This window comes from Trematomus bernacchii, unplaced genomic scaffold, assembly GCF_902827165.1.
Source record: "Trematomus bernacchii unplaced genomic scaffold, fTreBer1.1, whole genome shotgun sequence".
NCBI lineage: Eukaryota > Metazoa > Chordata > Actinopteri > Perciformes > Nototheniidae > Trematomus > Trematomus bernacchii.
In genome coordinates this window covers 1,504,443-1,525,450 of record NW_022987727.1, presented here as the reverse complement: position 1 = coordinate 1,525,450, position 21,008 = coordinate 1,504,443, and the positions used below count along the sequence as shown (strand labels likewise).

At 40.5% G+C, this 21,008-nt stretch overlaps 4 protein-coding genes and 3 non-coding genes across 7 annotated transcripts; 4 read left to right on the top strand and 3 right to left on the bottom strand.

Annotated features, from left to right (window-relative positions):
- Positions 1-1,299: 1,299 nt before the first annotated feature.
- Positions 1,300-4,256, top strand: fkbpl (FKBP prolyl isomerase like). The gene is made up of 4 exons (XM_034144753.1): positions 1,300-1,451; positions 2,104-2,271; positions 2,392-2,675; positions 3,497-4,256. The coding sequence occupies exons 2-4, from the start codon at positions 2,133-2,135 to the stop codon at positions 4,154-4,156; spliced, it is 1,083 nt and encodes a 360-aa protein (XP_034000644.1). The 5' UTR covers positions 1,300-1,451; positions 2,104-2,132; the 3' UTR covers positions 4,157-4,256.
- Positions 4,257-5,394: 1,138 nt separating this feature from the next.
- On the bottom strand, positions 5,395-5,467 carry trnaf-gaa. The gene has a single exon. It is a non-coding gene; the product is annotated as a tRNA-Phe (tRNA).
- A 261-nt stretch (positions 5,468-5,728) lies between these two features.
- Positions 5,729-8,198, bottom strand: ebp (EBP cholestenol delta-isomerase). The gene is made up of 5 exons (XM_034144766.1): positions 8,037-8,198; positions 7,089-7,401; positions 6,960-6,996; positions 6,739-6,869; positions 5,729-6,656 (listed from the first exon to the last, which is right to left on the bottom strand). Exons 2-5 carry the CDS (start codon positions 7,396-7,398, stop codon positions 6,445-6,447), a joined length of 690 nt encoding a protein of 229 aa, XP_034000657.1. The 5' UTR covers positions 7,399-7,401; positions 8,037-8,198; the 3' UTR covers positions 5,729-6,444.
- A 1,048-nt stretch (positions 8,199-9,246) lies between these two features.
- trnah-gug lies at positions 9,247-9,318 on the bottom strand. The gene has a single exon. It is a non-coding gene; the product is annotated as a tRNA-His (tRNA).
- Positions 9,319-9,958: 640 nt separating this feature from the next.
- Positions 9,959-10,030, top strand: trnae-uuc. The gene has a single exon. It is a non-coding gene; the product is annotated as a tRNA-Glu (tRNA).
- Positions 10,031-11,119: 1,089 nt separating this feature from the next.
- Positions 11,120-14,710, top strand: ccdc115 (coiled-coil domain containing 115). The gene is made up of 5 exons (XM_034144767.1): positions 11,120-11,484; positions 12,086-12,189; positions 12,295-12,407; positions 12,506-12,697; positions 13,800-14,710. Exons 1-5 carry the CDS (start codon positions 11,365-11,367, stop codon positions 13,934-13,936), a joined length of 666 nt encoding a protein of 221 aa, XP_034000658.1. The 5' UTR covers positions 11,120-11,364; the 3' UTR covers positions 13,937-14,710.
- Positions 14,711-14,931: 221 nt separating this feature from the next.
- Positions 14,932-19,871, top strand: si:dkey-109j17.5 (zinc finger BED domain-containing protein 4). The gene is made up of 5 exons (XM_034144733.1): positions 14,932-15,458; positions 15,709-15,948; positions 16,070-16,329; positions 16,477-17,068; positions 18,406-19,871. The coding sequence occupies exons 1-5, from the start codon at positions 15,309-15,311 to the stop codon at positions 19,276-19,278; spliced, it is 2,115 nt and encodes a 704-aa protein (XP_034000624.1). The 5' UTR covers positions 14,932-15,308; the 3' UTR covers positions 19,279-19,871.
- Positions 19,872-21,008: the final 1,137 nt, after the last annotated feature.

The window sequence follows — 21,008 nt, the reverse complement described above, 5'->3', positions numbered from 1 at the left end:
CAGAGCTAGTGAATCCTGTCAGACATTTTACTTGCATATATTTTTTCCTGATGAGATATTGATCATTGTATTTTTCATCGTAAAGAAGAATATTTATCCTCTGTTTGACCATTTATGCATTCACTTTATGAACCATTAAATGAACTAATGTTAAACCTTTTATACAACTAAAACATGTACAGTGATATCATCTTAGTGTAGAAAGTTACTACCTCAACAAGGATCACACAGGCCCAATATAAGAGGACAGATTACATCTCAGATGACCTTCTTCCTTTCTGTCTTTGTCTCTCTCTTACTCTACCCCTTTATCTGTCTCTCTCGCACACACACACACACACACACACACACACACACACACACACACACACACACACACACACACACACACACACACACACACACACATACACACACACACACTTGTTGGTATTCCTGTGATAGACCAAATGGTCTCTAGTGTTTAAAAGATAGAGCCCTAACTCATACTGACAGGACAGATTAACACACCGGCCTTAAACACGAGTGGAACAAGTCAAAGGTCAATACCCAGAGAGAGATGTAAACTGTGCTTGTCTCTGTTTTTGTGTGTATTGTTGGTGTTTGAGGAGGCGTGTGGCGCAGTGGATAGAGCCTTGGTGTTGGGATCAGAGGGTCACAGGTTCAAACCCCACTGCAGTCAGCATGTCGTTGTGTCCCTGGGCAAGACACTTTACCCCAAATTGCTCCTGTGGGGATTGTCCACAGTATTGAGTATGTCAGTCGCTTTGGATAAAAGCGTCTAACAAGTAACATGTAATGTAAAAATGTAATGTTTTTAATTGATGATTACTTAACTACTTACTAACTGTGTTCTGTCGAATATTTACATACAAGTAGGCACCTTTCTCTTTGATCGCTTTCTCATGTTCTTCTTCTCCTGTTGTAATGGGCTTTTTATAACAACCAAAAAAAACAGTAAAAATGTTTTGAATAAATATATTGCTATTATTATAACTTCTTATAAAAATAAGTCAAATGTTTTCTCTTCTTTGACTCTACAAATGTAGTTATTATTTAAAGTGTTTAGATTTGCTTTTCTTAACATTACCTTGTTATTTTATTAACAATGTATTTGGATAACATTTTCACATGTTTTACTCATAAGAAAACATGAACATAATGAAAACCCATTTTGTGGTGAAAGTTAACCCTTCACTCTAGTCATTAAGCCATCACCCATGTTGGATCAGCCCAACACGTTTCATTTACAGTACAAGAGGCTGCGTTCACACTCCGGTACGATGGGTGGCGCTGGTGCTACTCGCTGGCTTCGCAACCGTCGTTACCACACACGAAGAAGAAGAGGAGGGCGGAAATTGAAAATAAAAGAAGAAAAGTGTGTTTATTCTGACAGTTTTTAGTTTATATTGTAAGGGTCGCTAGTGCTTCATATCAGAATTGTGTACAAGGTAAGATACATGCGTTTTAGTTTTGGATAGCGCTTAACTACGTTATCGTTAGAATTGATCAAATGTAGAGTAATGAATTCAGTCGCTTTGGATTGCCCGCTCCGCCATAATGCTGTCTAAATGTATCTGATGCTCGCTAAAGCTTTGTATTTATCATTGCTGTATCAGGCTAGCGTCAGGTAAGTCGATGCACAAAAAAGTCAGAGGTAGGATGTACCATTTTTAGATAAAAGTGCATTACTTGAGTATTTTCTTTTCATGATGCTTTCTGCTTCTACTCCACTAATTTTTGGCACTGGGTATATGTGATGAATATTGCCAGACCTTTTAATAATCTAATTGTTTAATTGTAATACTTTATTAGTCACAAGATACATTTTTCTGCATTTAATATTTTCATTTTTTAATACTTTACGTACATTCCCTGTTTATACTTTTAACTTGAAAAGGTAAATACATGATTGTATCTAAATTCTGAGTTCTTCGGGTAAGCTACTTCAGCACTTCTTTTTGTTATTATTTTTATATTTTAAATATTATATTTAATATAGTGTTATATCGCCATTCACGAGACACGCAGAAAATGTATTCAAATATGTGTCATGACGGTTATGATCATCTTTTTTTTGGGAATGTTTTTATGAACCCACAGGGACACATCCCGGTTACCCTTTTGAAACAATGCACAGCAACGGTGATCATGATGGCGTTGACGTCACCTCCTGGGTGTCAGTGTGTCCCGGAGGTCTCTGGAAAGTCCAGCGAAAGCAAACACATGAAGAGAGTCAGGAGATAGTTTCTTATTCTGGAGATGATGCAGGTATGATGCTTTTCTATTATGTTCTCCCTCGAATTATCAATTTGAGTCCATATTTGCGGAATATAAATGTATTATTCATCTAGTAATCTATCTCACTTAATGTCTCTTTGTATCTTCTAGCATGTTCATCCAGTGACTGTCCAAGGTTGGGGTCTCTATGTCGGGTCCGGGTGCGGCTTAAAGCTAACATGGATGGAGCAGAGAGTTTAGTATCTGAAATGGGAAATGAGAAGCTGTCAGACCAATCAGTGGCTGAGATGACAGAGGCCACACCCTTCCCGAGGTGTCAGGACGCTGTGCTGCAGGTCCCGCTGGGTGACTGGATAACACTGAGGCTCGGAGAGGGTCAGTGCGACATCACTGAAGCATGTGTGGAAAGGATGAGAGCGGGACAGAAAACTGAGGTAAGAGAGAAGAGGATACTGGGATAGTAATTTAATGTCATTGGTTGTACAGATGAAAGTAAGTAAAAAAACCTGAAAAAACGCCAAGGCTATGAATATTATGGTTTTCGTTTAATATATTTTAAGATTATATAATGTATTTGCAATACCCTGACATACAGTATATTGACAGGACTGGAGTAAGAGTGTTTTTCCTTTGAAAAGTACATGCTCTCAAGTCTCTTTGCATCTGAAAATGAAAAGTTGGAAACCCAATATAATGATCAGGTGGGACAAAAGCTAATTTGATACTAACTTTATATGTCGCTTGTTTATTAATAAAACAAATTGTCCAAGAAGATTAAAGACTATTGCAACAAAAACAAATTGTGAGAATGTCAGTTAACCAGCAAACGGTAAAGGTTGTGGTGTGGACCAGATACAGAAGGCTTAGTAGGAGTGTGTCTTACAAAAAGTGTGAACCCAACTTTGGTATTGTTTCAAATCTCAATTGTGTCCCAGTTGTGTGCCAGTGAGCCCTGACATACAGCACAAGAAAACTCAAAATGTGTCTTAAATCTCAATTTCTACATGTACTGTATGGCAGCCATTCCATTCCAGTGTTGACATGTTGTCAGTAGTTTTAAGAATACAATACAAATGTTTTTAATTTATCTCAAAGACATACCTCTAAATAGTAAAACCAGAGAAACTGATAATGCTGCAGTGGTCTCTTAATTTTTTATATTATAGCCACAACAGTTGAATTTGGATTCCAGGATTATACGTTACACATAATATTTTCTGTAGATATTGTCTGATGACTTGTTTGTTGTTCTCAGATACTGATATCTCGAGTGGAAAATGGACAAGACGTCTCTGCTCCTGTTAAAGCAAAACTGCCTTTATGTGCCACAGTTGAACTCAAATCTTGCACACCAGGCAAGGAATCCTGGGAGATGAGTCCTGATGAAAAGTGGCAGTGGGTGAAGTCACACAAAGAGCGGGGTGGAGTGAGATTCAGGAGTGGGGATGTGTGGGGAGCAGCAGACAGCTACAGTCGAGCGCTCAAACTTCTCATCACTCTCCGTGTTCATGGTAGAGAGGAGGAGGAAAAAGAGCAGGAAGCAGAAGAACAGAGAGACACAGACACTGGTGATAAAACACATCAACATCCTTCAGCTAATGAAGTCAAATCCATCAAAGCAGAACTCCACTCAAACATGTCCTTGTGCCAGCTTAAAGTGAACCAACCCGAACGAGCTAAGGCCAGTGCAACCAAAGCTACTCTGCTGGAACCAGGTGGAGCTAAAGCCTGGTACCGCATGGGCCAAGCCTGCCAGATGTTGAATGAGCTGGAGGAGGCCAGGAAGGCTTTTAGGAAACTGCTGGAGCTGCAGCCAGAATCACCTGCTGCTCTGAAGGCACTTAAAGACATTGCAAGTATAGAGAAAGAGAACAATGCTCAATTGGGACTTAGACTCAGCAAAATGTTCAGCTGAACAGTGAATCGTATCCAGTTATTATCAGATGTTATCTGTGGAACAGTATGTATCTTCTTATGAATTAGCATTAAATTGGTACAGCCACTGACTGAATGCATGTTTGTCTCACTACTTTATGATTACATTTCAGATTATAAATCCGTAGTACAAAGCAGCATGCCTTACATTTATTTGGATGAACGTACTAACTACCTAGATTAAGGGGTGCATAAGATTTTTTCAGTGTGTCCAATAAATGTGTATCTGTTAAAATACAAAGGTTATTGTGCTCCTAGTCGACCACAAGGTGGCAGGCTTTGTCTCCTAGTCCCACAGCCGGTGGGTTGTTAAAGGTCCCATGTCATGGCCATTTCTACTGATCATAATTCCATTGTTGAGGTCTACTAGAATAGATTTATATTGTGCAATTTTCCAAACTCACATTGGTTTCTCATACAGCATCTCTGTATAGTATGTGTATTCACGCTCTGTCCTACACGGCTTGTTGGAGCTCCTACCCCCCCCCTCCCTGTGAGCCCACTGTGCTCTGATTGGTCAGCTCGCCCACTATGTTCTGATGAGTCCACCACCGTTACAGCGGAACATCAGTGATTATGTGTTACAATGGCGTTTGTCAGCAACCAGAAAATGACACCAGCAATGACAAACAGATGAGAATGCTGCGTGGGGTCTGGGTGCCGTGTTGGCGGGACGTTGTGCGGCTCGCTGCTGCGAGGAGCGGACAGTGTGAGCTGGGTTCATTTCCTGCTTGCTGCGTGGGGTCTGCGAGACAGCGAGACATCGCGAATGGACGCGGGAGGGGGAGGGGGGGGGCTGAAGGGGCTGCAGCACCCCCATCTGCGAGGCTCCACTAGCACCCGCACCCCCAAACGCGGCGCACCTGCAGTGTAAGCGCGTCACAGTTTTGCTGCTGAGAGAGTGTGTGTGTGTGTGTGTGTGTGAGGAGCTCCACGGATTGATCCATTTGGACCACTGGGTCCATTTGGGTATGGTCACGTCACTGTACCCAGGAAGAAAAAGAGAAATCTCCAACGAGGCGTTCTGGGGCAGCATAGACAGGTATTTTCTGTGTTAGAGTTTTACTCGCTACAGGGTGTACTTTGAGGGTTTGTGACTCTGCAGACCGTTGACATGCATAAAAACCTTCATAACACCCAAGGGGACGGGTAATAACCGGAAAAGCATGACATGGGACCTTTAACGTATGAACACGGGTCTGTCTTGATGAGAAAACATGCTGAAACTCTGGATCGAACCAGGGACCTTTAGATCTTCAGTCTAACGCTCTCCCAACTGAGCTATTTCGGCATCAGAAGGCCCAATTGTACAGGGTGCGTAAATACATGCAGAAAAATCGACGACCTCGGTATCTAATGGGAGGCGTGTGGCGCAGTGGATAGAGCCTTGGTGTTGGGATAGGGTTCACAGGTTCAAACCCCAATGCAGTCAGTATTGAGTATGTAAGTCGCTTTGGATAAAAGCAAACAAGTCAAATGTAAAATGTAATGTAAATAAATTGTTTGTATTCATTGAAACAGAACTCAAAAATAGAGAAGAATACCAGGGTGGTTAAAGAAGCACTTTAAATTACTTTAATATTTTGTCCATTTATAAAGTAACATGTAAACAAAATGAAGATATTAAAAAAACTGAATATTTATTTTGCTACTCTCCCAAAAGCCCCACAAAGCTGAACAAAAAGTAAATGTATTGTTGTATGCATAAAAGAACATACTCATACTCAATTAAGTTATTTGATGACCGGTGCAATATGACACACCATACATGAGATATGCCTAAAGATGCATGCCTCTTCAACAGAAAAATAATCTGTAACTGCTTTGATAACAATCCATTGTTAAAGTAATTTTTCATGCAGAATGGCAGAAATGACTTTTGTCAGCATATCAAATATGCTTTTCTCTTCTTTTACAATAAAATAACATATTAAACTCAATATCTTTGGGTTTTGGACAAGACAAAAGACCTTGAATATAATAATCTTGGGCTTTGAGAAAATAGGATGAACATTTTTTGTTCAATTTTTTTAAATGTTTATAGACAAAAAAATAATCAATTAATCTAGAAAAATAATCTGCACATTAGTAGATAATGAACATAATCGGTAGTTTCAGCTCTAGCTCTGTCAGAATCCAAACAATTAATCATTTATTTTGTCCCATTGAATGTATTTCATAGCACAAAGTGTATGCTCTTCCCGGTTGTCTTTTCTCTTGTCCCTCCTGTAGAAATTGTCTCGTAGACCCAGTCAGATTTTCCTGTTGTCAGTTCCTCTTAGACTTTTTGTTGTCAGTCTGTGTCTGTGCAGCGGACAACTGTCTCCAGGCATCCACAATGAGCACTAGCGGTATGATGATCCATAGCACGTTCATGAACACAAAGTAAAACCAGAAGTAAATTGGATGCCCCAACTCACTATGAGAATAACCATCTCTGTGCTCTGTGTAGAAGTAAAGCACTGCTCCATACAGCTGACCTGAAATGAGATTATGTCATAAAACCATCATATAAATATGACAACAACTTTGAAAATTGGGGTAGTAATTACGCCATCTTACCGAGTGAAATAATGAGTTGCAGAACAAATCTGTAGGGCTTGTTGGTTAGGAAGGCAAACACAGCCCAGAAGCTGAAAGGTCCCCATAACCATGCAGTCACAGTCTCCATGCAGACAGTGAAGTTATCCGCTCTAGAAATGTGCAGGGTACAATTAGTGACAGTTTCTCAACTTATTTTTAATGCAAAAAATGAACGTAGCTCTGAGAAAAGATGAACTCACATCACATATCGACTGTCCCCTTTAGAGTACTCTTTCCCTGAGAGAAGAAAATTAAACATATTTAATCTCATTTAATCACAGTTTATACACTTTTCTAAACATGTTTTTCTTGTTTACTTGGTTACTCACACAGCTGTGACAGGAAGCTCTGGTCTGCTGGAATAATATCATAATACAGTGAGAACCATCCCTCTATGACGCAATGGATGAAACCACAGACAGCAAACCAGCACACAGCCAGACGCCTCCATGTCCCCAGCCTGCCAGTTTTCCCTTTCTGACCAGTGATCAGCCAGGTCACAAGCAGAAAGAGCCCAGACACAGAAAACAGGAACACCAGAATCTCTGACATGGATCTGTCATTGGCCACATACGTGGGAATCAAAAGGTCCCGTGGCCAATAGGGATGCAGAACTCCAGTTGCTGATGTGGCATCCATTGTCTGTTTCAAGAAAAGATGGTCAACAATCTTCATCCACAGTAAGCTTAAAATGTGTTGACTTTAATCATGTAATGTTAAAGGGAGACAGTGCAGGTGAAAAGGGTACACTGATTACCTATTAACAAAGCTTTTTAGAAATGTTAGGTTTAAATATGTAAATGGTGCATTCTCTTTTTAATTGTGTGCTAATGTGCATACACAGAAATCTGAACATTGGATAAAGTTATGTTAAAAAATCTTGTATCTCTTTTTTGACATTAAAAGTCAAAGGTTTTTACAAAGCCTTTTCAATACACTGTATCTTTGCATTGCTCCATAATAGTACAAATAGATAAAGTGTAGTTCAAGTAACACCTTGATGTATTTTATTTCTCCACTAGTCTAAAAGAAGTCATGTTACTACAGCAAAGGATTTTTAAAAAACATATATGTTTTTGCCTGTAGACTGTCCCGGCTTAAGAATAATTGAGCATATGTTTAATTGATGAATAAGGGCTCTCTGCAATGTACTGCACTACGTTTTTAACATTAGCTATTTGTCACACATGTTTACACCAAGTAAAGAAAGGTTGTATTGATATACTCCATATAGCAGACATAAGCAATAGGCTAATGCATGCGTTTTTTGTCCTTACCAGTAATGCTTAAAAAAACGCGATTCCAGCTGCAAATGTTCAACGTGTATTACCACAAGAGTATCCTATTAGATTAATTCAAAAATGAAGTATCGTGGAGATCCAACAGTCCAGAGCTGTCTAATTGCATGCCATATCAGTGAGTAAAAACTCACACACGGAACTGACCAGAGCATGGGGCGGTAACTTGTGGTGTCAAAGACCAATCAGAAGATAGTATGCATAAAGCACATACGGTCTGCTGGCCCGCTGATTGGCTCATCATCTCGGATCATAGATGTGGTCGTTGGCAACAACCAATAAAAGCGTGTCGCCTAACCCAAAGTATAGTCCCCTCTTCTCATTGACAAGTTATTACACATTTCATTAGTCGGTGAAGGGTGAATATCAGTAGGCTACTCTAAGGGAAGATATTGCACAATGATTTCTAGCAAAGATCTTTCACTTTGAGGTGATCGTATGAGACTACTGAGCACTAATATCTCAAATAACATCTATTAGATTTCTGAAGATTACAAAATCTTATCTTGAAAGAAAACATGTGATATTTTGCACAACAAGCCTATAAAACGTATGTCCAACTAATCCGCGAACCAAAATACACAGACAGATGATTAAACAATGATTATTAGTGTGTTGCTATAATGATTAATTAAGTTATGCAGATGTTCTTTTTGACATTTACATTTAATAGTTCTTATGCTGGCTGCCCAGACTGGACCTAAGCCAATCACTCCACGAGTTCACAATGGACATAGCCACTCACGGGACGGCTTCGCTCCGAACCCGCCCCCCTCACCCTGTTGTTGTCTGACAGTGGACCTGTCGCGAGGCGCATCAGAGCTGTTCAAAGTAAGCAACAACACTGATATACAGCAACTTTAGTCTGCATAAAGTTAGCAAGCCAGCATGGCTAACGGTAACGTTTCAATGTTACATAAACGTTAACTTAATTAAGACTGTCAACAGTAATTTAAATAACTTGTTATACATTTATTGTATTAATGACACATTTTTGTGTATATAGTTTGGTGTATAGTTTTATATTGATGTATATGATACAGGGCCGTCCCTGGCCAACTTTGTTTAGAATTTGTATAGGATTTCTCTTTGACAAATAATGATGATACCAATACCTCCGCCCCATTGCAAGACTATTAAAAGAAAAGAAAAAAAGTTGTCCTCCCAAGCCGTGTCAGGGATTTAACCCTGCCGTGACCCGGATTCGAACCGGGGTTGCTGCGGCCACAACGCAGAGTACTAACCACTATACGATCACGGCGCGCTACTGGGAGTGATGCGACCATCGACTTCAGTTAGCTTTATAAAGTAGTCCTGGGCGGATGCTTTTGGGGTATCAACTGTGTTTTGGGGTACTTCATATGTCCGCGAAAAAGCAGACATTCTTTATTCCTCAAGACCTCTAACCATATGTATATAAATATATAGTGTCTTATATGTGTACTGTGTATATATGGCTCTTATATCAACGGCAAATACGGTAGAGATAGTTAGCAAGCTAACTTGTCTGCTAGCATACATCAGAGGTTAGCAGAGTTTTCTATTTGAGAGAGGTTGAGAGCTGTCGTTTTCTTTTACTTACTTTGCTTTTGGTCGTATTCAATATAGTCAACGCCAGGGAGGCTTTCCATCATATTTTACGGTACCCGAGTTACATTTGACCTTACATTAGATAACGTAACGTTGACCGAAAAGTTTAATTTAATGTTAGAAAAGCTAACTATCTATTCGGTCGGATGAGGTACAACGTATTTGCAAATATGAAATATTGTTTCAAGGTATTTTCAACTTCTGCTTCAGCCACATTTGTAGATTTTAATCAACACTTTTAATCTTTCGTATGCACAAATGACCCATCCAACTGGAATAAAAAGCTAAGTCTATCGCAAGCAATGTATCGGTCCCATATGGTCTAGCGGTTAGGATTCCTGGTTTTCACCCAGGCGGCCCGGGTTCGACTCCCGGTATGGGAACTACCTCTTTTGTCCTTTATTGTGTATAGTTCCAAGATAAGTAAAATATTAACATTAACTGATTTTCAGCAATACTTGTGAAGGATATACGTTACAGTTACACCCAGTACAAAAAGTTCTTCTTTAAATGGCAATGGATGTAATTCATCCCCTTTTATCTATTGGTACAATCCGGGACATTTGATGTTTTATGGAAAGAATGATAACAGAAAGGCTGACGTATATGTAGAATAAAATGAATTAATGACTCCATATCAGAGTGGGTTTAGAAGGGGGCGGAGTACTTTAGATCCACTGCTGTGCCTGGAATCTGAAATCAGGAAAGCTCAAGCGAATAAGGATGTTGTAGCTGTATTCTTTGATGTGGAAAAAGCCTACGATATGATGTGGAAGGAAGGATTATTAATAAAACTGGACATTATGGGTTTGGGAGGTAACGTATATTGGATTATGGATTTTTTGTTTGAATGGAACCCCGCAGCGGAGCGTAATTAGTCCTCTTATGTTCTCTATTATGATAAATGATAAACAGGATCCGATATTGGTACACTTTTTGCAGATTATGGAGCTATTTGGAAAAGGGGTAGAAATGTAAATTATATTGTAGGTAAGATTCAGGAAGCAATTACGGAAATTGAAAGCTGGTCTCTGACATGGGGGTTTAGATTGTCGGTAGAAAAATCTGAAACTTTATTTTTTACGAGAAAAAAGATAGGTGAGGAGGTTAGGTTAAAACTTTACTCCGGATTCAACTCATCACTGCATCTGATTGGAAAACATCCAACTGGCAATTGTGATGGTTGCAATGCCAACAATCAGAGACAATAAATCATGTATTTTTTAGCTGCCCGGCAAGGCAAAGACTCATTCTGAAAACTGCAATGGAACAACATAACATTAAGGACATGAATTTCAAGTCAATATTCGCAAGTAACTCAAGAAATGAAGAAGTTCACAAACTGATCTTCAAGTTTCTCAAAAACACTGGTCTGGGGCATAGACTGTATATATAAAGGTCTGAGGACAAAGATTTAACTTGAAGATTCAATAAGTCAACAGTAGGTGGCGATAATGCTCCAAGTGGTTGCGACTCGCCAAGAAGAAGAAGAAGAAGAAGCAGAAGAAGAAGAAGACATGTGATGTTGATCACGTGACGGCATTTGTCACATGATGCTTCCCATACACGGAAGTAGTAACGTCTTTTAAAATCGTATAGGTCAATGTAGTGCGTTAAAACCTGGTTTAAATCTTGAACGGATGTTTTTTTAGTAAAAACTACGCCGGGTAAGATTGTATGAGAAAGCACTCGAGTTGGTAACGCTGAAAAAATCGACATGGTTGTTTTAGAATTGGAAGAATCTTCTCTGTTACTGGACGAAAAGCTGCTCCGGTTCATGGACCAGCTGGAGTTACTGGAGGAGAAACGAGCCGCTCTCAACTCTCTCATTGAGCAGGTAGCACACAGAAAACAATTTAGAGTTAACTTGATCACTGTCATCTATCTATGTTTAAAATGTGTTTTTTAATGGATGAGATAAATCTGCACAAAACGTTTTTGTAGTGGAAACCATTTTAAAATCGAGCTGAAATGTTTGATCATTCAATAAATGTTTGCTACAAAGGATTTGCTGTTTTTGTGTACTATTATTTTGTATTTAACTACTATTTGTATTATTCTTATTCTTCAATTACAAACATCTATTGTGCCTATGTTATTTTTCAAATAAGATAAGATAAGATAAGATGGTACTTTATTGATCCCAATTTGGGAAATTGTTTTTGTTGCAGCAGCATAAAAGACAAGGCATTTTACAATAAAACAAAACTAGAAATAAATAAACAAGAAAATAAATAAAATAAAATAGAAAATATACATGTTGAAATAGAAAATATACATGTTGAATTTGACAAGATATATGTCTCAGATGTAAGTGCATATACATCTAACATTTACTTTTTTATCTTTTAAAAAATATATATATTTGAAGGCCTTTATGTTATCCTGTTTCCTCTACTCCCGCCAACAATTTAGTTTCAATTTCTTGTTCCCCACAGGGATGGTTTTCCATGGCCAAGGCACGATATTCCATGGGAAACAAGCGCGTCTCTGCACTTCAGTATGCAAGTGAGATAGAGCCTCTGGTCTGTGTTCATGCAAGGTGAGGTATTAGATGTTGTGTTTTGAAGTAATGTTTGCTTCAAGCTTAATCTGTGTTGATTTAGAATGATTGTTAATTGTGATGTCTTGAATTGATGCATTATAGAACACTGGACAATGGTGAGGTGGATTTCTGCACCGAAAGGTCCAAACAAAAGGCTAGAGATGAGGCAGGAAAAGAAGCCATGTCAATAGAGGATATTGGACCTCAGGAAGAAGGTGAGTCTGCTACCGTACATGTGGTGATACAAATAATGTTGTTTAAATTAACCTAAAATAAATCCATTTTTGATGTATTAAATCATGTGGTTTTATAGGTGTCAGGAGAAGAAACAAACCGAAAAATAATATCCCAGAAAAAAAGGAAGGTGAAGAAGCCAGCAGTGAGAAAGCTCCTGAAGTAACTCCAATAAGAAAAAGTGACCAGAATCCGCAGCAAGATCCACTGAAATGGTTTGGGATTCTGGTGCCACAAACTCTAAAACAAGCACAATCGTCATTCACGCAAGGTATGATGTTAGGGAGACGTGTGGCGCAGTGGGATAATGCGCTGATCTTCGAATCAGAGGATAGCAAGTTCGAGTCCCACTGCAGTCAGCATGTCGTTGTGTCCCTGGGCAAGACACTTCACCCCAAATTGCTCCTGTGGGGATTGCCCACAGTATTGAGTATGTAAGTCGCTTTGGATAAAAGCGTCTAACAAGTAACATGTAATGTAATGTTACATCTCCAAAAGATTCGGATTTAAATCACTCAAACATTTGATCTGCTGATACGTAATTAACCTAAGGATATAGCCATGGTCATTTTAATTCAATACTTACATACTTAATTCTGCTATGAATAGTTATTGTTATCTTTCCTTCCACAATGTACCAAAACAACCATCCAATAACAGTTATACACAGTTCATCCAATATAACAATATGCTTTACCCTGAGATTCTTGAGGTTGTCCTTAGAACTCAACTTATAACAACCTAAAAAACAAATGCTTCCGTAATTCAACATAACCTATTGATCATTCACAAAACAATGCAATAAAATAATACACTGGCAATTTGTGATACACAATCTGCAATTTAAAAACATGTAGCATTACCGGCAATACATTACCTAGCCTATATATGCAGGGTCTTTTGTTATGCCACATGATATATTAAGTGTTATCAGATGTTGCTTATATTTTGTCAATTTCAATTCTTTAGTTGCTATGGTTTAAGCTCTCAAGTTCACATTAGGTTCTTGTATATATGTAGGAATCTTATAGAGTGTGTGTATATAGCTGCATGTGTATACTTACAACAATAGCTATATGGTTATAGATGTTTATGGATGGATAGATAAATTAACTTGGAGAAAAGGAAAAATAACTGATTGTCTTGCTACCTCAAATTAATTCATGTAAAATTAATTTTAAACCGGCAAAAATAACAATTCTGCATAAGAAATTACACTCATAAGGCTTAGAGAAATAACCAGGTTGTTGTATTGGTCACTGGTATCGTTATGCATGTGTACAAGATGAAAACTGACGGAGTTCTCAGCATACTATCGGTAAATCATTTTCATCATCCCTCATCTTCTCTCCTTTTTCTCTGTCGTATTACAGTAATTGAGCTGTCAGCTGAGATTGCAACCCTTCAGACTGCCATTTTGAACAGCAGGCAGGAGCTGAAGCAATGCAGGAAGGACAAACCCATTCTCCAAGAAGTCTCAGCAACTCTGTTGGAAAAGCTGACAGACTAAATAACTGTTGAGTTTAACCTGAAGATGACCTGAGAAGACTCTCTGGCTAAAGAGAGTGACAGGTTGGAGTCAGTCTATTTCTTCAGGGCCAATTGAACTCAACATGGATCCTCTGGGTGGATTTTTGAACGAGAGATTACAGATTATCCTGTTTGAATGAATGAGTAAATAATATTAGATACAGTTTGAACTTGTGTGTTTTTTGACAATGTGTTTGTGAATGCTGTTTTAGTATTTCTGTGTTGTAGACAAGATCACTTTTTAGAATCTTTCAATAAATGGATGGTACCATTTCTCGATAATGCACAATTTATACATGATTTATAAGACATAATAATAAAAAATAAGCATTTACTTATAGTTAATAGATCATTATAAGCGGTTGAAACTAACCTATTGTAGGTTGCCAGGTTGTGAACAATGCCTTTGACTAGTGTTAAATGTATTATATTTGGTTGTAATGCAGTTATATTGATTCTCTGCAACCATTTAGAAAAGAAAACGGTAAAACATGATTTGCATATCAATTATTTGATTTATTATATATTAAGGTTTTTGTGTACTCATTTCCACATGTTGATCGCACAATGTGGTCTTTGTTTTGTCGAGAACACTTTTGGTTTGAAAAATACTGTAAATAAAGATTATTATACAGTGTGGGTGTTTCCACAACCTGTCCACTTATTAACCATTAATAGAGCCATTATTTACAACGTTTTAACCCCATTATAAAGGCGGCCTTTTTGAAAAGTGGTACCAAATTATATAAATGTTCGATTCTGTCTTATTTCTTCTAAATGATTAAATAATGTTTCATGCAAAAAATAAATAAATGTGATGTTTAATAAAGTAAGTATTTTTTATTTGATCATCTAGACAGAAATTCGGTGTTATTACATTATATTATCAGAAGTATTATAGGCTACCAGAGGATGTTCTGCCTCCTCTGGACTGGGGACAGCCGAACATTTCCGGGAACTGCCGAAAAGGAAAACGACACTCCCGTTTATTGTGTACTTCCTGGTCCAATTATAAATTGATATGCCTCCATGAAACGGCGCTCTGCCTCCCCTTCACTTGCGTCCTATAGACTGTTGGGAGCGCAGAAACAACGGATGTAGCTTCACTATTATTGTTGGTGTTTCCGCAGCAGCCCGTCAGATTGTGGCCGATTTATGACGACGCAACTCCCGCTTTGAATTACATTTCCTTTTGTCTGCGCAGCTGGCAACCTTTAATGCATGATGAGGGATAGAGAAGTAAACACACTGGCCTGTGCTCATGTTTAGAGTCGCTGTGAGAGATTGATACCTCACGCTCAGATTGTCCTTGATCGCAAGTTGATTTTACCCAACTTGAACTGTGGGCTCCAATGGCGTCAGTTTCGAAGGTGTCTATTTTGGATTACTTTAATATTGTGTTTGAAGGTGAAAATGGCAAAATCGAGTCCAACTGCAAGGCTTGTGGTACCAGGATCCAGGCGAAGCGGAGTGTCACGTCCAACTTCGTAACGCATCTCAAGGTAATAATGTTAACTATAAATATATATTTTTAATTCTCAGTCTTGTATTTATTTCTGCACCGGCCGAAACAGCTGTCCTCCCAGCAGTTTTAATCTATACCACACAGTGACAGCTATATATAAACTCGTCTGTGTATTGCTGCTCTTACACCGTATCCTCCTTCACAGATATGTCAATACAGGGCAGTATGGTGAGACGTCAAATCACTGATCCACCACCACTAACATGCTGTTCCTCTCTCCCATTCAGCGGAAGCACCAGGCTATGTATGATGACTTTGTGAAAAGGAAGGATTTGAAGAGAGAGGGTTACTCCTCTGGTTTCCTGCACAGTTTCACCACAAATGGAGGAAATACCCGCTTCGCTCACCCCATCAGTACTCGAGTGGGAGGAGGAGGAGGTGTTGGAGGAATGGCAACCCTTGAGGGAGGAGTAGGAGGAGGCTCTGGGGGAGGGTTGACCAAGTTTGATAGACATGACCCACGTCAGGTGTGTGTTATTCAGCATCACTTTAGATGAAAGTAACTGAGCTACTATTTATGAAATCAAAACAAGTGGTTTTCATTTAATTTGCTATAAAAAGGGTTATTTATTTGTGTTGTCACCACAGGTTCTGATCTCTGAGGCTATAGCTAAGATGATTGTGCGTGATCTGCAGCCAGTGTCTATAGTGGAAAATCAAGGCTTCAGAGAGCTGCTTCAGCTCCTTGAGCCACGCTACACCCCCGAGCCCCAGCACTACGTCCAGAGCCAGCTCCTCCCAGCCTACACCTACCAGGCCCAGGTAGCAACCCGCCAGGCCCTGGCCTCCGTGCACGCCCTTAGCCTCAGCCTGGATCTCTGGAGGTGCTTAACTGGAGCCACTTCAGGGTAAGGAGGTAAAATCAACAAAAAAACAACATGAATCCCTCTTCGTTTGATTACCTCACTGATGAGTCCACTTCTCTCTCTCTCTCTCTCTCTCTCTCTCTCTCTCTCTCTCTCTCTCTCTCTCTCTCTCTCTCTCTCTCTCTGTAGGTACCTTGGTGTCACCTGCCACTTTCTCACATCTGATTGGCAGATGCATTCGGCTCTCCTGGCGTGCCTTCCTCTGACTGGAAGATTCTCTGGGAATCGTGTGCTTTCAGATTTTGATGAAGTATGTCACTCTCATGGCGTGTCAGGGAGAGCATTTCGTGTGGTTGCAGATCCTTTCCTGGCAACAACAACAGTAAAGCCATGTTTTCTTCCCGGTTTCCTGCTTTCACCTGCTCCCGCTACGGGGCAAGACGTAGTTGATGGAGAAGAGGAGGACAATAGTAACAATGAGGAGGAAGGGATAAAGAATGGCCATGCTGATGGAGGAGAGGGGAAGGACTCGTGGGAGCAGGGTCTGGGTGTTGGTCGAGTGGACTGTTTCTCCCGCTCACTTGAACAGTGTGTGAGAGAGGGGTTACACTCCTGTCCACAGATCACCTCCACACTGGCAAAGGCTGCCTGTTTCTACAACTACATTACCTCGGCGGTCCCTCCTGAAAAACTGAGCCAGGTGTTTGATGGTCCTGGGCTGAGCATGGGGGGGCCGGGAACTCCCCCTCCTGCAGCAAGAGACTGGGCTGCTCAACTCAAGGTATTAATAGTATACAAGCAGCCCTTTACCTTCACTCCCCCTGCTAAGCATTTATAGTATATCACTTAATACCTTCTTACACCATGATGTTATTATAAACACACTTTTAAGTTTGTGTAAATGCATGTGAATCATTTCATAATCAAATGTTTTACAGCTATATATTCTTGTATTTTCAATCACCAGTTGCAACATTAATTAAAGGTCTTAAGTGAGGAGTTGTAGAAACAAAAACATTGAATAACATTTGAAAAGGTCCCAATATCGGCTTGCAACTACATAATAGTGTGTTAAAAGCCAGATTTAAGCTGTTAATATACTGCTTATAAATGCTTGATAGGGAGGTTAATATTAAAGGTCCCATGTCATGGCCATTTCTACTGATCATAATTCCATTGTTGAGGTCTACTAAAATAGATTTACATCGTTCAATGTTCCAAACTCACATTGGTTTCTCATACAGCATCTCTGTATAGTATGTGTATTCACTCTCTGTCCTAAACGGCTTGTTGGAGATCCTGCCCCCCCCCCTCCCTATGAGCCCACTGTGCTCTGATTGGTCAGCTCGCCCACTATGTTCTGATGAGTCCACCACCGTTACAGCGGAACATCAGTGATTATGTGTTACAATGGTGTTTGTTAGCAACCAGGAAATGACACCACTAATGACAAACAGATGAGAATGCTGCGTGGGGTCTGGGTGCCGTGTTGGCGGGACGTTGCGGGGCTCGCTGCTGCGCACAGTGTGAGCTGGATTACTGGGGTCGTTTCCTGGTTGCTGCGTGGGGTCTGCGAGACAGCGAGACACCGCAAAACTCACCTTTTTTTGAGTTTCGCGGTGTCTCGCTGTCTCAGGCTGAGTTCAGGCTGAGCCGCAGCTGAGAAAAGATAAGGCTGAGTGAGTGTGTGTGTGTGAGGAGCTGTTACGTCACTATGCCCGTTCACGTCACTTTACTCAGGAAGAAAAAAATGGAAAAAGAAAAATCTCCAACGGGGCGTTCTGGGGCAGCATAGACGGGTCTTTTCTGTGTTAGAGTTTTACTCGCTACAGGGTGTACTTTGAGGGTTTGTGACTCTGCAGACCGTTTACATGCATAAAAACCTTCATAACACACAAGGGGACGGGTAATAACCGGAAAAGCATGACATGGGACCTTTAAGTGTTACCAGAAAGCAGTATGATCCATTATAACACTAATGTCCTGATTATGAAGATGTTTAAGCTGTTAATATTTCGATACTGATAAATGCTTTTCTGTAATGACAAAATAAAAAGTGTGTGTGACCATAGTTTTAACCGTATAGTTTATAAAAAATATTATTTCTGTTTGATGCAGGTGCTTCGGCGGCTGCTGGACTCCATGGAGTTCCTGGAGGAGGTGAGCGGTCCGGAGGAGCTGGTGCCAGGGGTTTCAGAGAGAGTGCTGCTGAGGGAGCTCACTGACACTTTGGAGCCCTTCACTGAGGCCTGGGACATGGTGCAAGGGGACAGGGTGCAAGGGGACATGGTGCAAGGGGACAGGCAGGCAGACAGAATGACAGACAGACATGTGTCCATCAGTCTGGCCCTGCCGTGTGTTCTGGGCCTTCGTAAGCATCTCTCTGAGTCGTCGACCCCACACTGCCCCTCTCTCCTGCTGGGCCTCAGCCAGTCTGTAGAGCGCCGGCTGGCCCCTGTCCTGGAGGACCCTCTCTACATCACTGCCACTACTCTGGACCCCCAGTTCAAGCTCACTTGGAGCAGCAACCCCGACTGGCACAGACAAGTCCTCATAGAGGAGTTGTCCAAACATTCAACAGCCTCAAGCCCCATAGAACCCAACACAGTCCTACATCCTCAATCCCAGACCCCTCCTACCCCAGCTCCATCGCCGGCCTCCTCGCTTTCCCGGCCCTGTAAGCTGTTCTCTTTCATCAAGCAGAGACCCACAACGCAGGCCAAGAGCCTGGAGCAGGAGCTGGCCGTCTACCTACGAGAGGAACCCACAGATGAGGAGGCTTTGCATTACTGGCGGCGTAAAGCTATTGACTTTCCTCTGCTTGCCAACGTGGCCAAGAGGGCGTTAACCGTACCTGCTTGTGGCACTGTAGTCGAAAATATTTTCACTTCTGCTGGGCGCTGTCTGCGGCCAGAGACGGGCCGCGTTTTACCAAAGAACCTGGAGACACTCATTTACCTCAAAGCGAACTACAGATTATTATGGACTTAAAGCTATGAGTCCAGCATTTCTTTAACCTAAATAGCAACCTTGAGGTGTTATACCTGCAGTTAAGTTTATTCTTGGATACTAACCATTGTTTCTCTGTGAGTGAACTGAGCTAGCGACATAACATAGTCATCATACTACACATCATTTGACGTGAGATGGAATAATTACCTATCATTTCACGGCTGAGGCTCAGTTTTCTTTTCCAGACTGGACTAAGTGTGGATCATTGTCTGTTCAGCACATAGTCAGCATACAGACTACCATACCACATTCTGTGGGCAGAGGGGACTAGAAGCAGATCAATACTAAACCATTTACTTTGAAATGATTTAGCCTGGTCTGGATCTTCAGACATCCGCAAGACCACAAAGACTCTACTTTCCCATTCGCATACAAAGCTTGTGTTTTTGACATACCAACGATACCCAAATATAAATTATTGCATACCGTAGCATCATTTTTCACTAATTAATTTTGAGTAGTTCTTGAAGGAAGACTGCCAAACAATATATCAATGCACCATCCACTTATTTGTTTCTCTCTCTTTATGTATGCCTCGTCACTGGGACATAATAAACAGGTTTTGATTCCTACCGCAGCGTGTATGCATTTTGCAGATGTGAGTGCACCCATACATGTGCGTCACACAGCTTTTCTTTTGCAGAATTTGGCATTTCATATACCTAATATTTTTACCCTAATTCATTTGTATTTCCCTTTGCAAGTCCTTTCTAACTTGTTGTGTGCTTTGTTATAGTAGAGGTCAATTCAATTTCATTTTCTTTATCTGCACTTTTTGCTATGTCCAATTCTACATTGCAACTTTCAGGAATAGTAATTGGTTTGACCCGGCATCTGCCCTAGAAAACTAGCAGAGGATGAGTGCATGTGGCACAACAGTGGCTGACCTAACTCATATATCTTGATACCACTTTGCAGGGCACCGCTTTAAAGGAGAAAGTGTTAACGCTGTAGTGTGTGTTTGCCTTCATTCAGGGCAATGTTATCTTTGTCTAGGCCAGTGGGGAGGCAGGGTAATGGAAGTAATTCCATTACAGTTAAATTAGAGTCAGCAGGCAGTCAGCAGTCACATCCTACCATGTCTTCTCCTCATAGCCAGCCCTGCTCACAAAGCCTTCTTACTAATGTACTTTGATGGCAGGAAACTATATGTAGCTACTGTTCTCTTGTCTAATGCTACAACAGACGGCATACTGTTGTCACTAAACCGTTTGATATGTGATAAATAATGAACAATGGCATCAACCAATCTGAAGATGATGGCTGTGAAGGAATTGCAATGGGTATTTTAAGGACTGTCAAAAGGATTACATCTCGTTTCAACAAAAAGCAAATCAGCTTAGATGAAAACCACTTCAGAGGAAGTGTGTTAATCTGGGTGAAATAATTAGATTTCCATCATAGATCATAATAATCAAAGACTGCTGTTTCCTTAATGATTATCACCGCAGGATGCCTCTGTGGATTTACATGTTTTGCTAGATATCTGTGAATCTGTCTGCGGGTTCAGCTCTGAAAAGTGTTTTTGTTCATCCCCAGGGGTGTGTTGTTTGTGAGTGTGTGTGTGGAGCAGCTTGAAGTTTCTCGCCCCCCCTCCCCTCGTCTGTGACAGCTCATCCATTCGAGTTAGTGGAGCAGGCTGGGCTGCGGTCCTATTGGTAATTGCCTCTGAAATGAATTACTTGGCAGAGAGTGAGAATGAGGGAGGA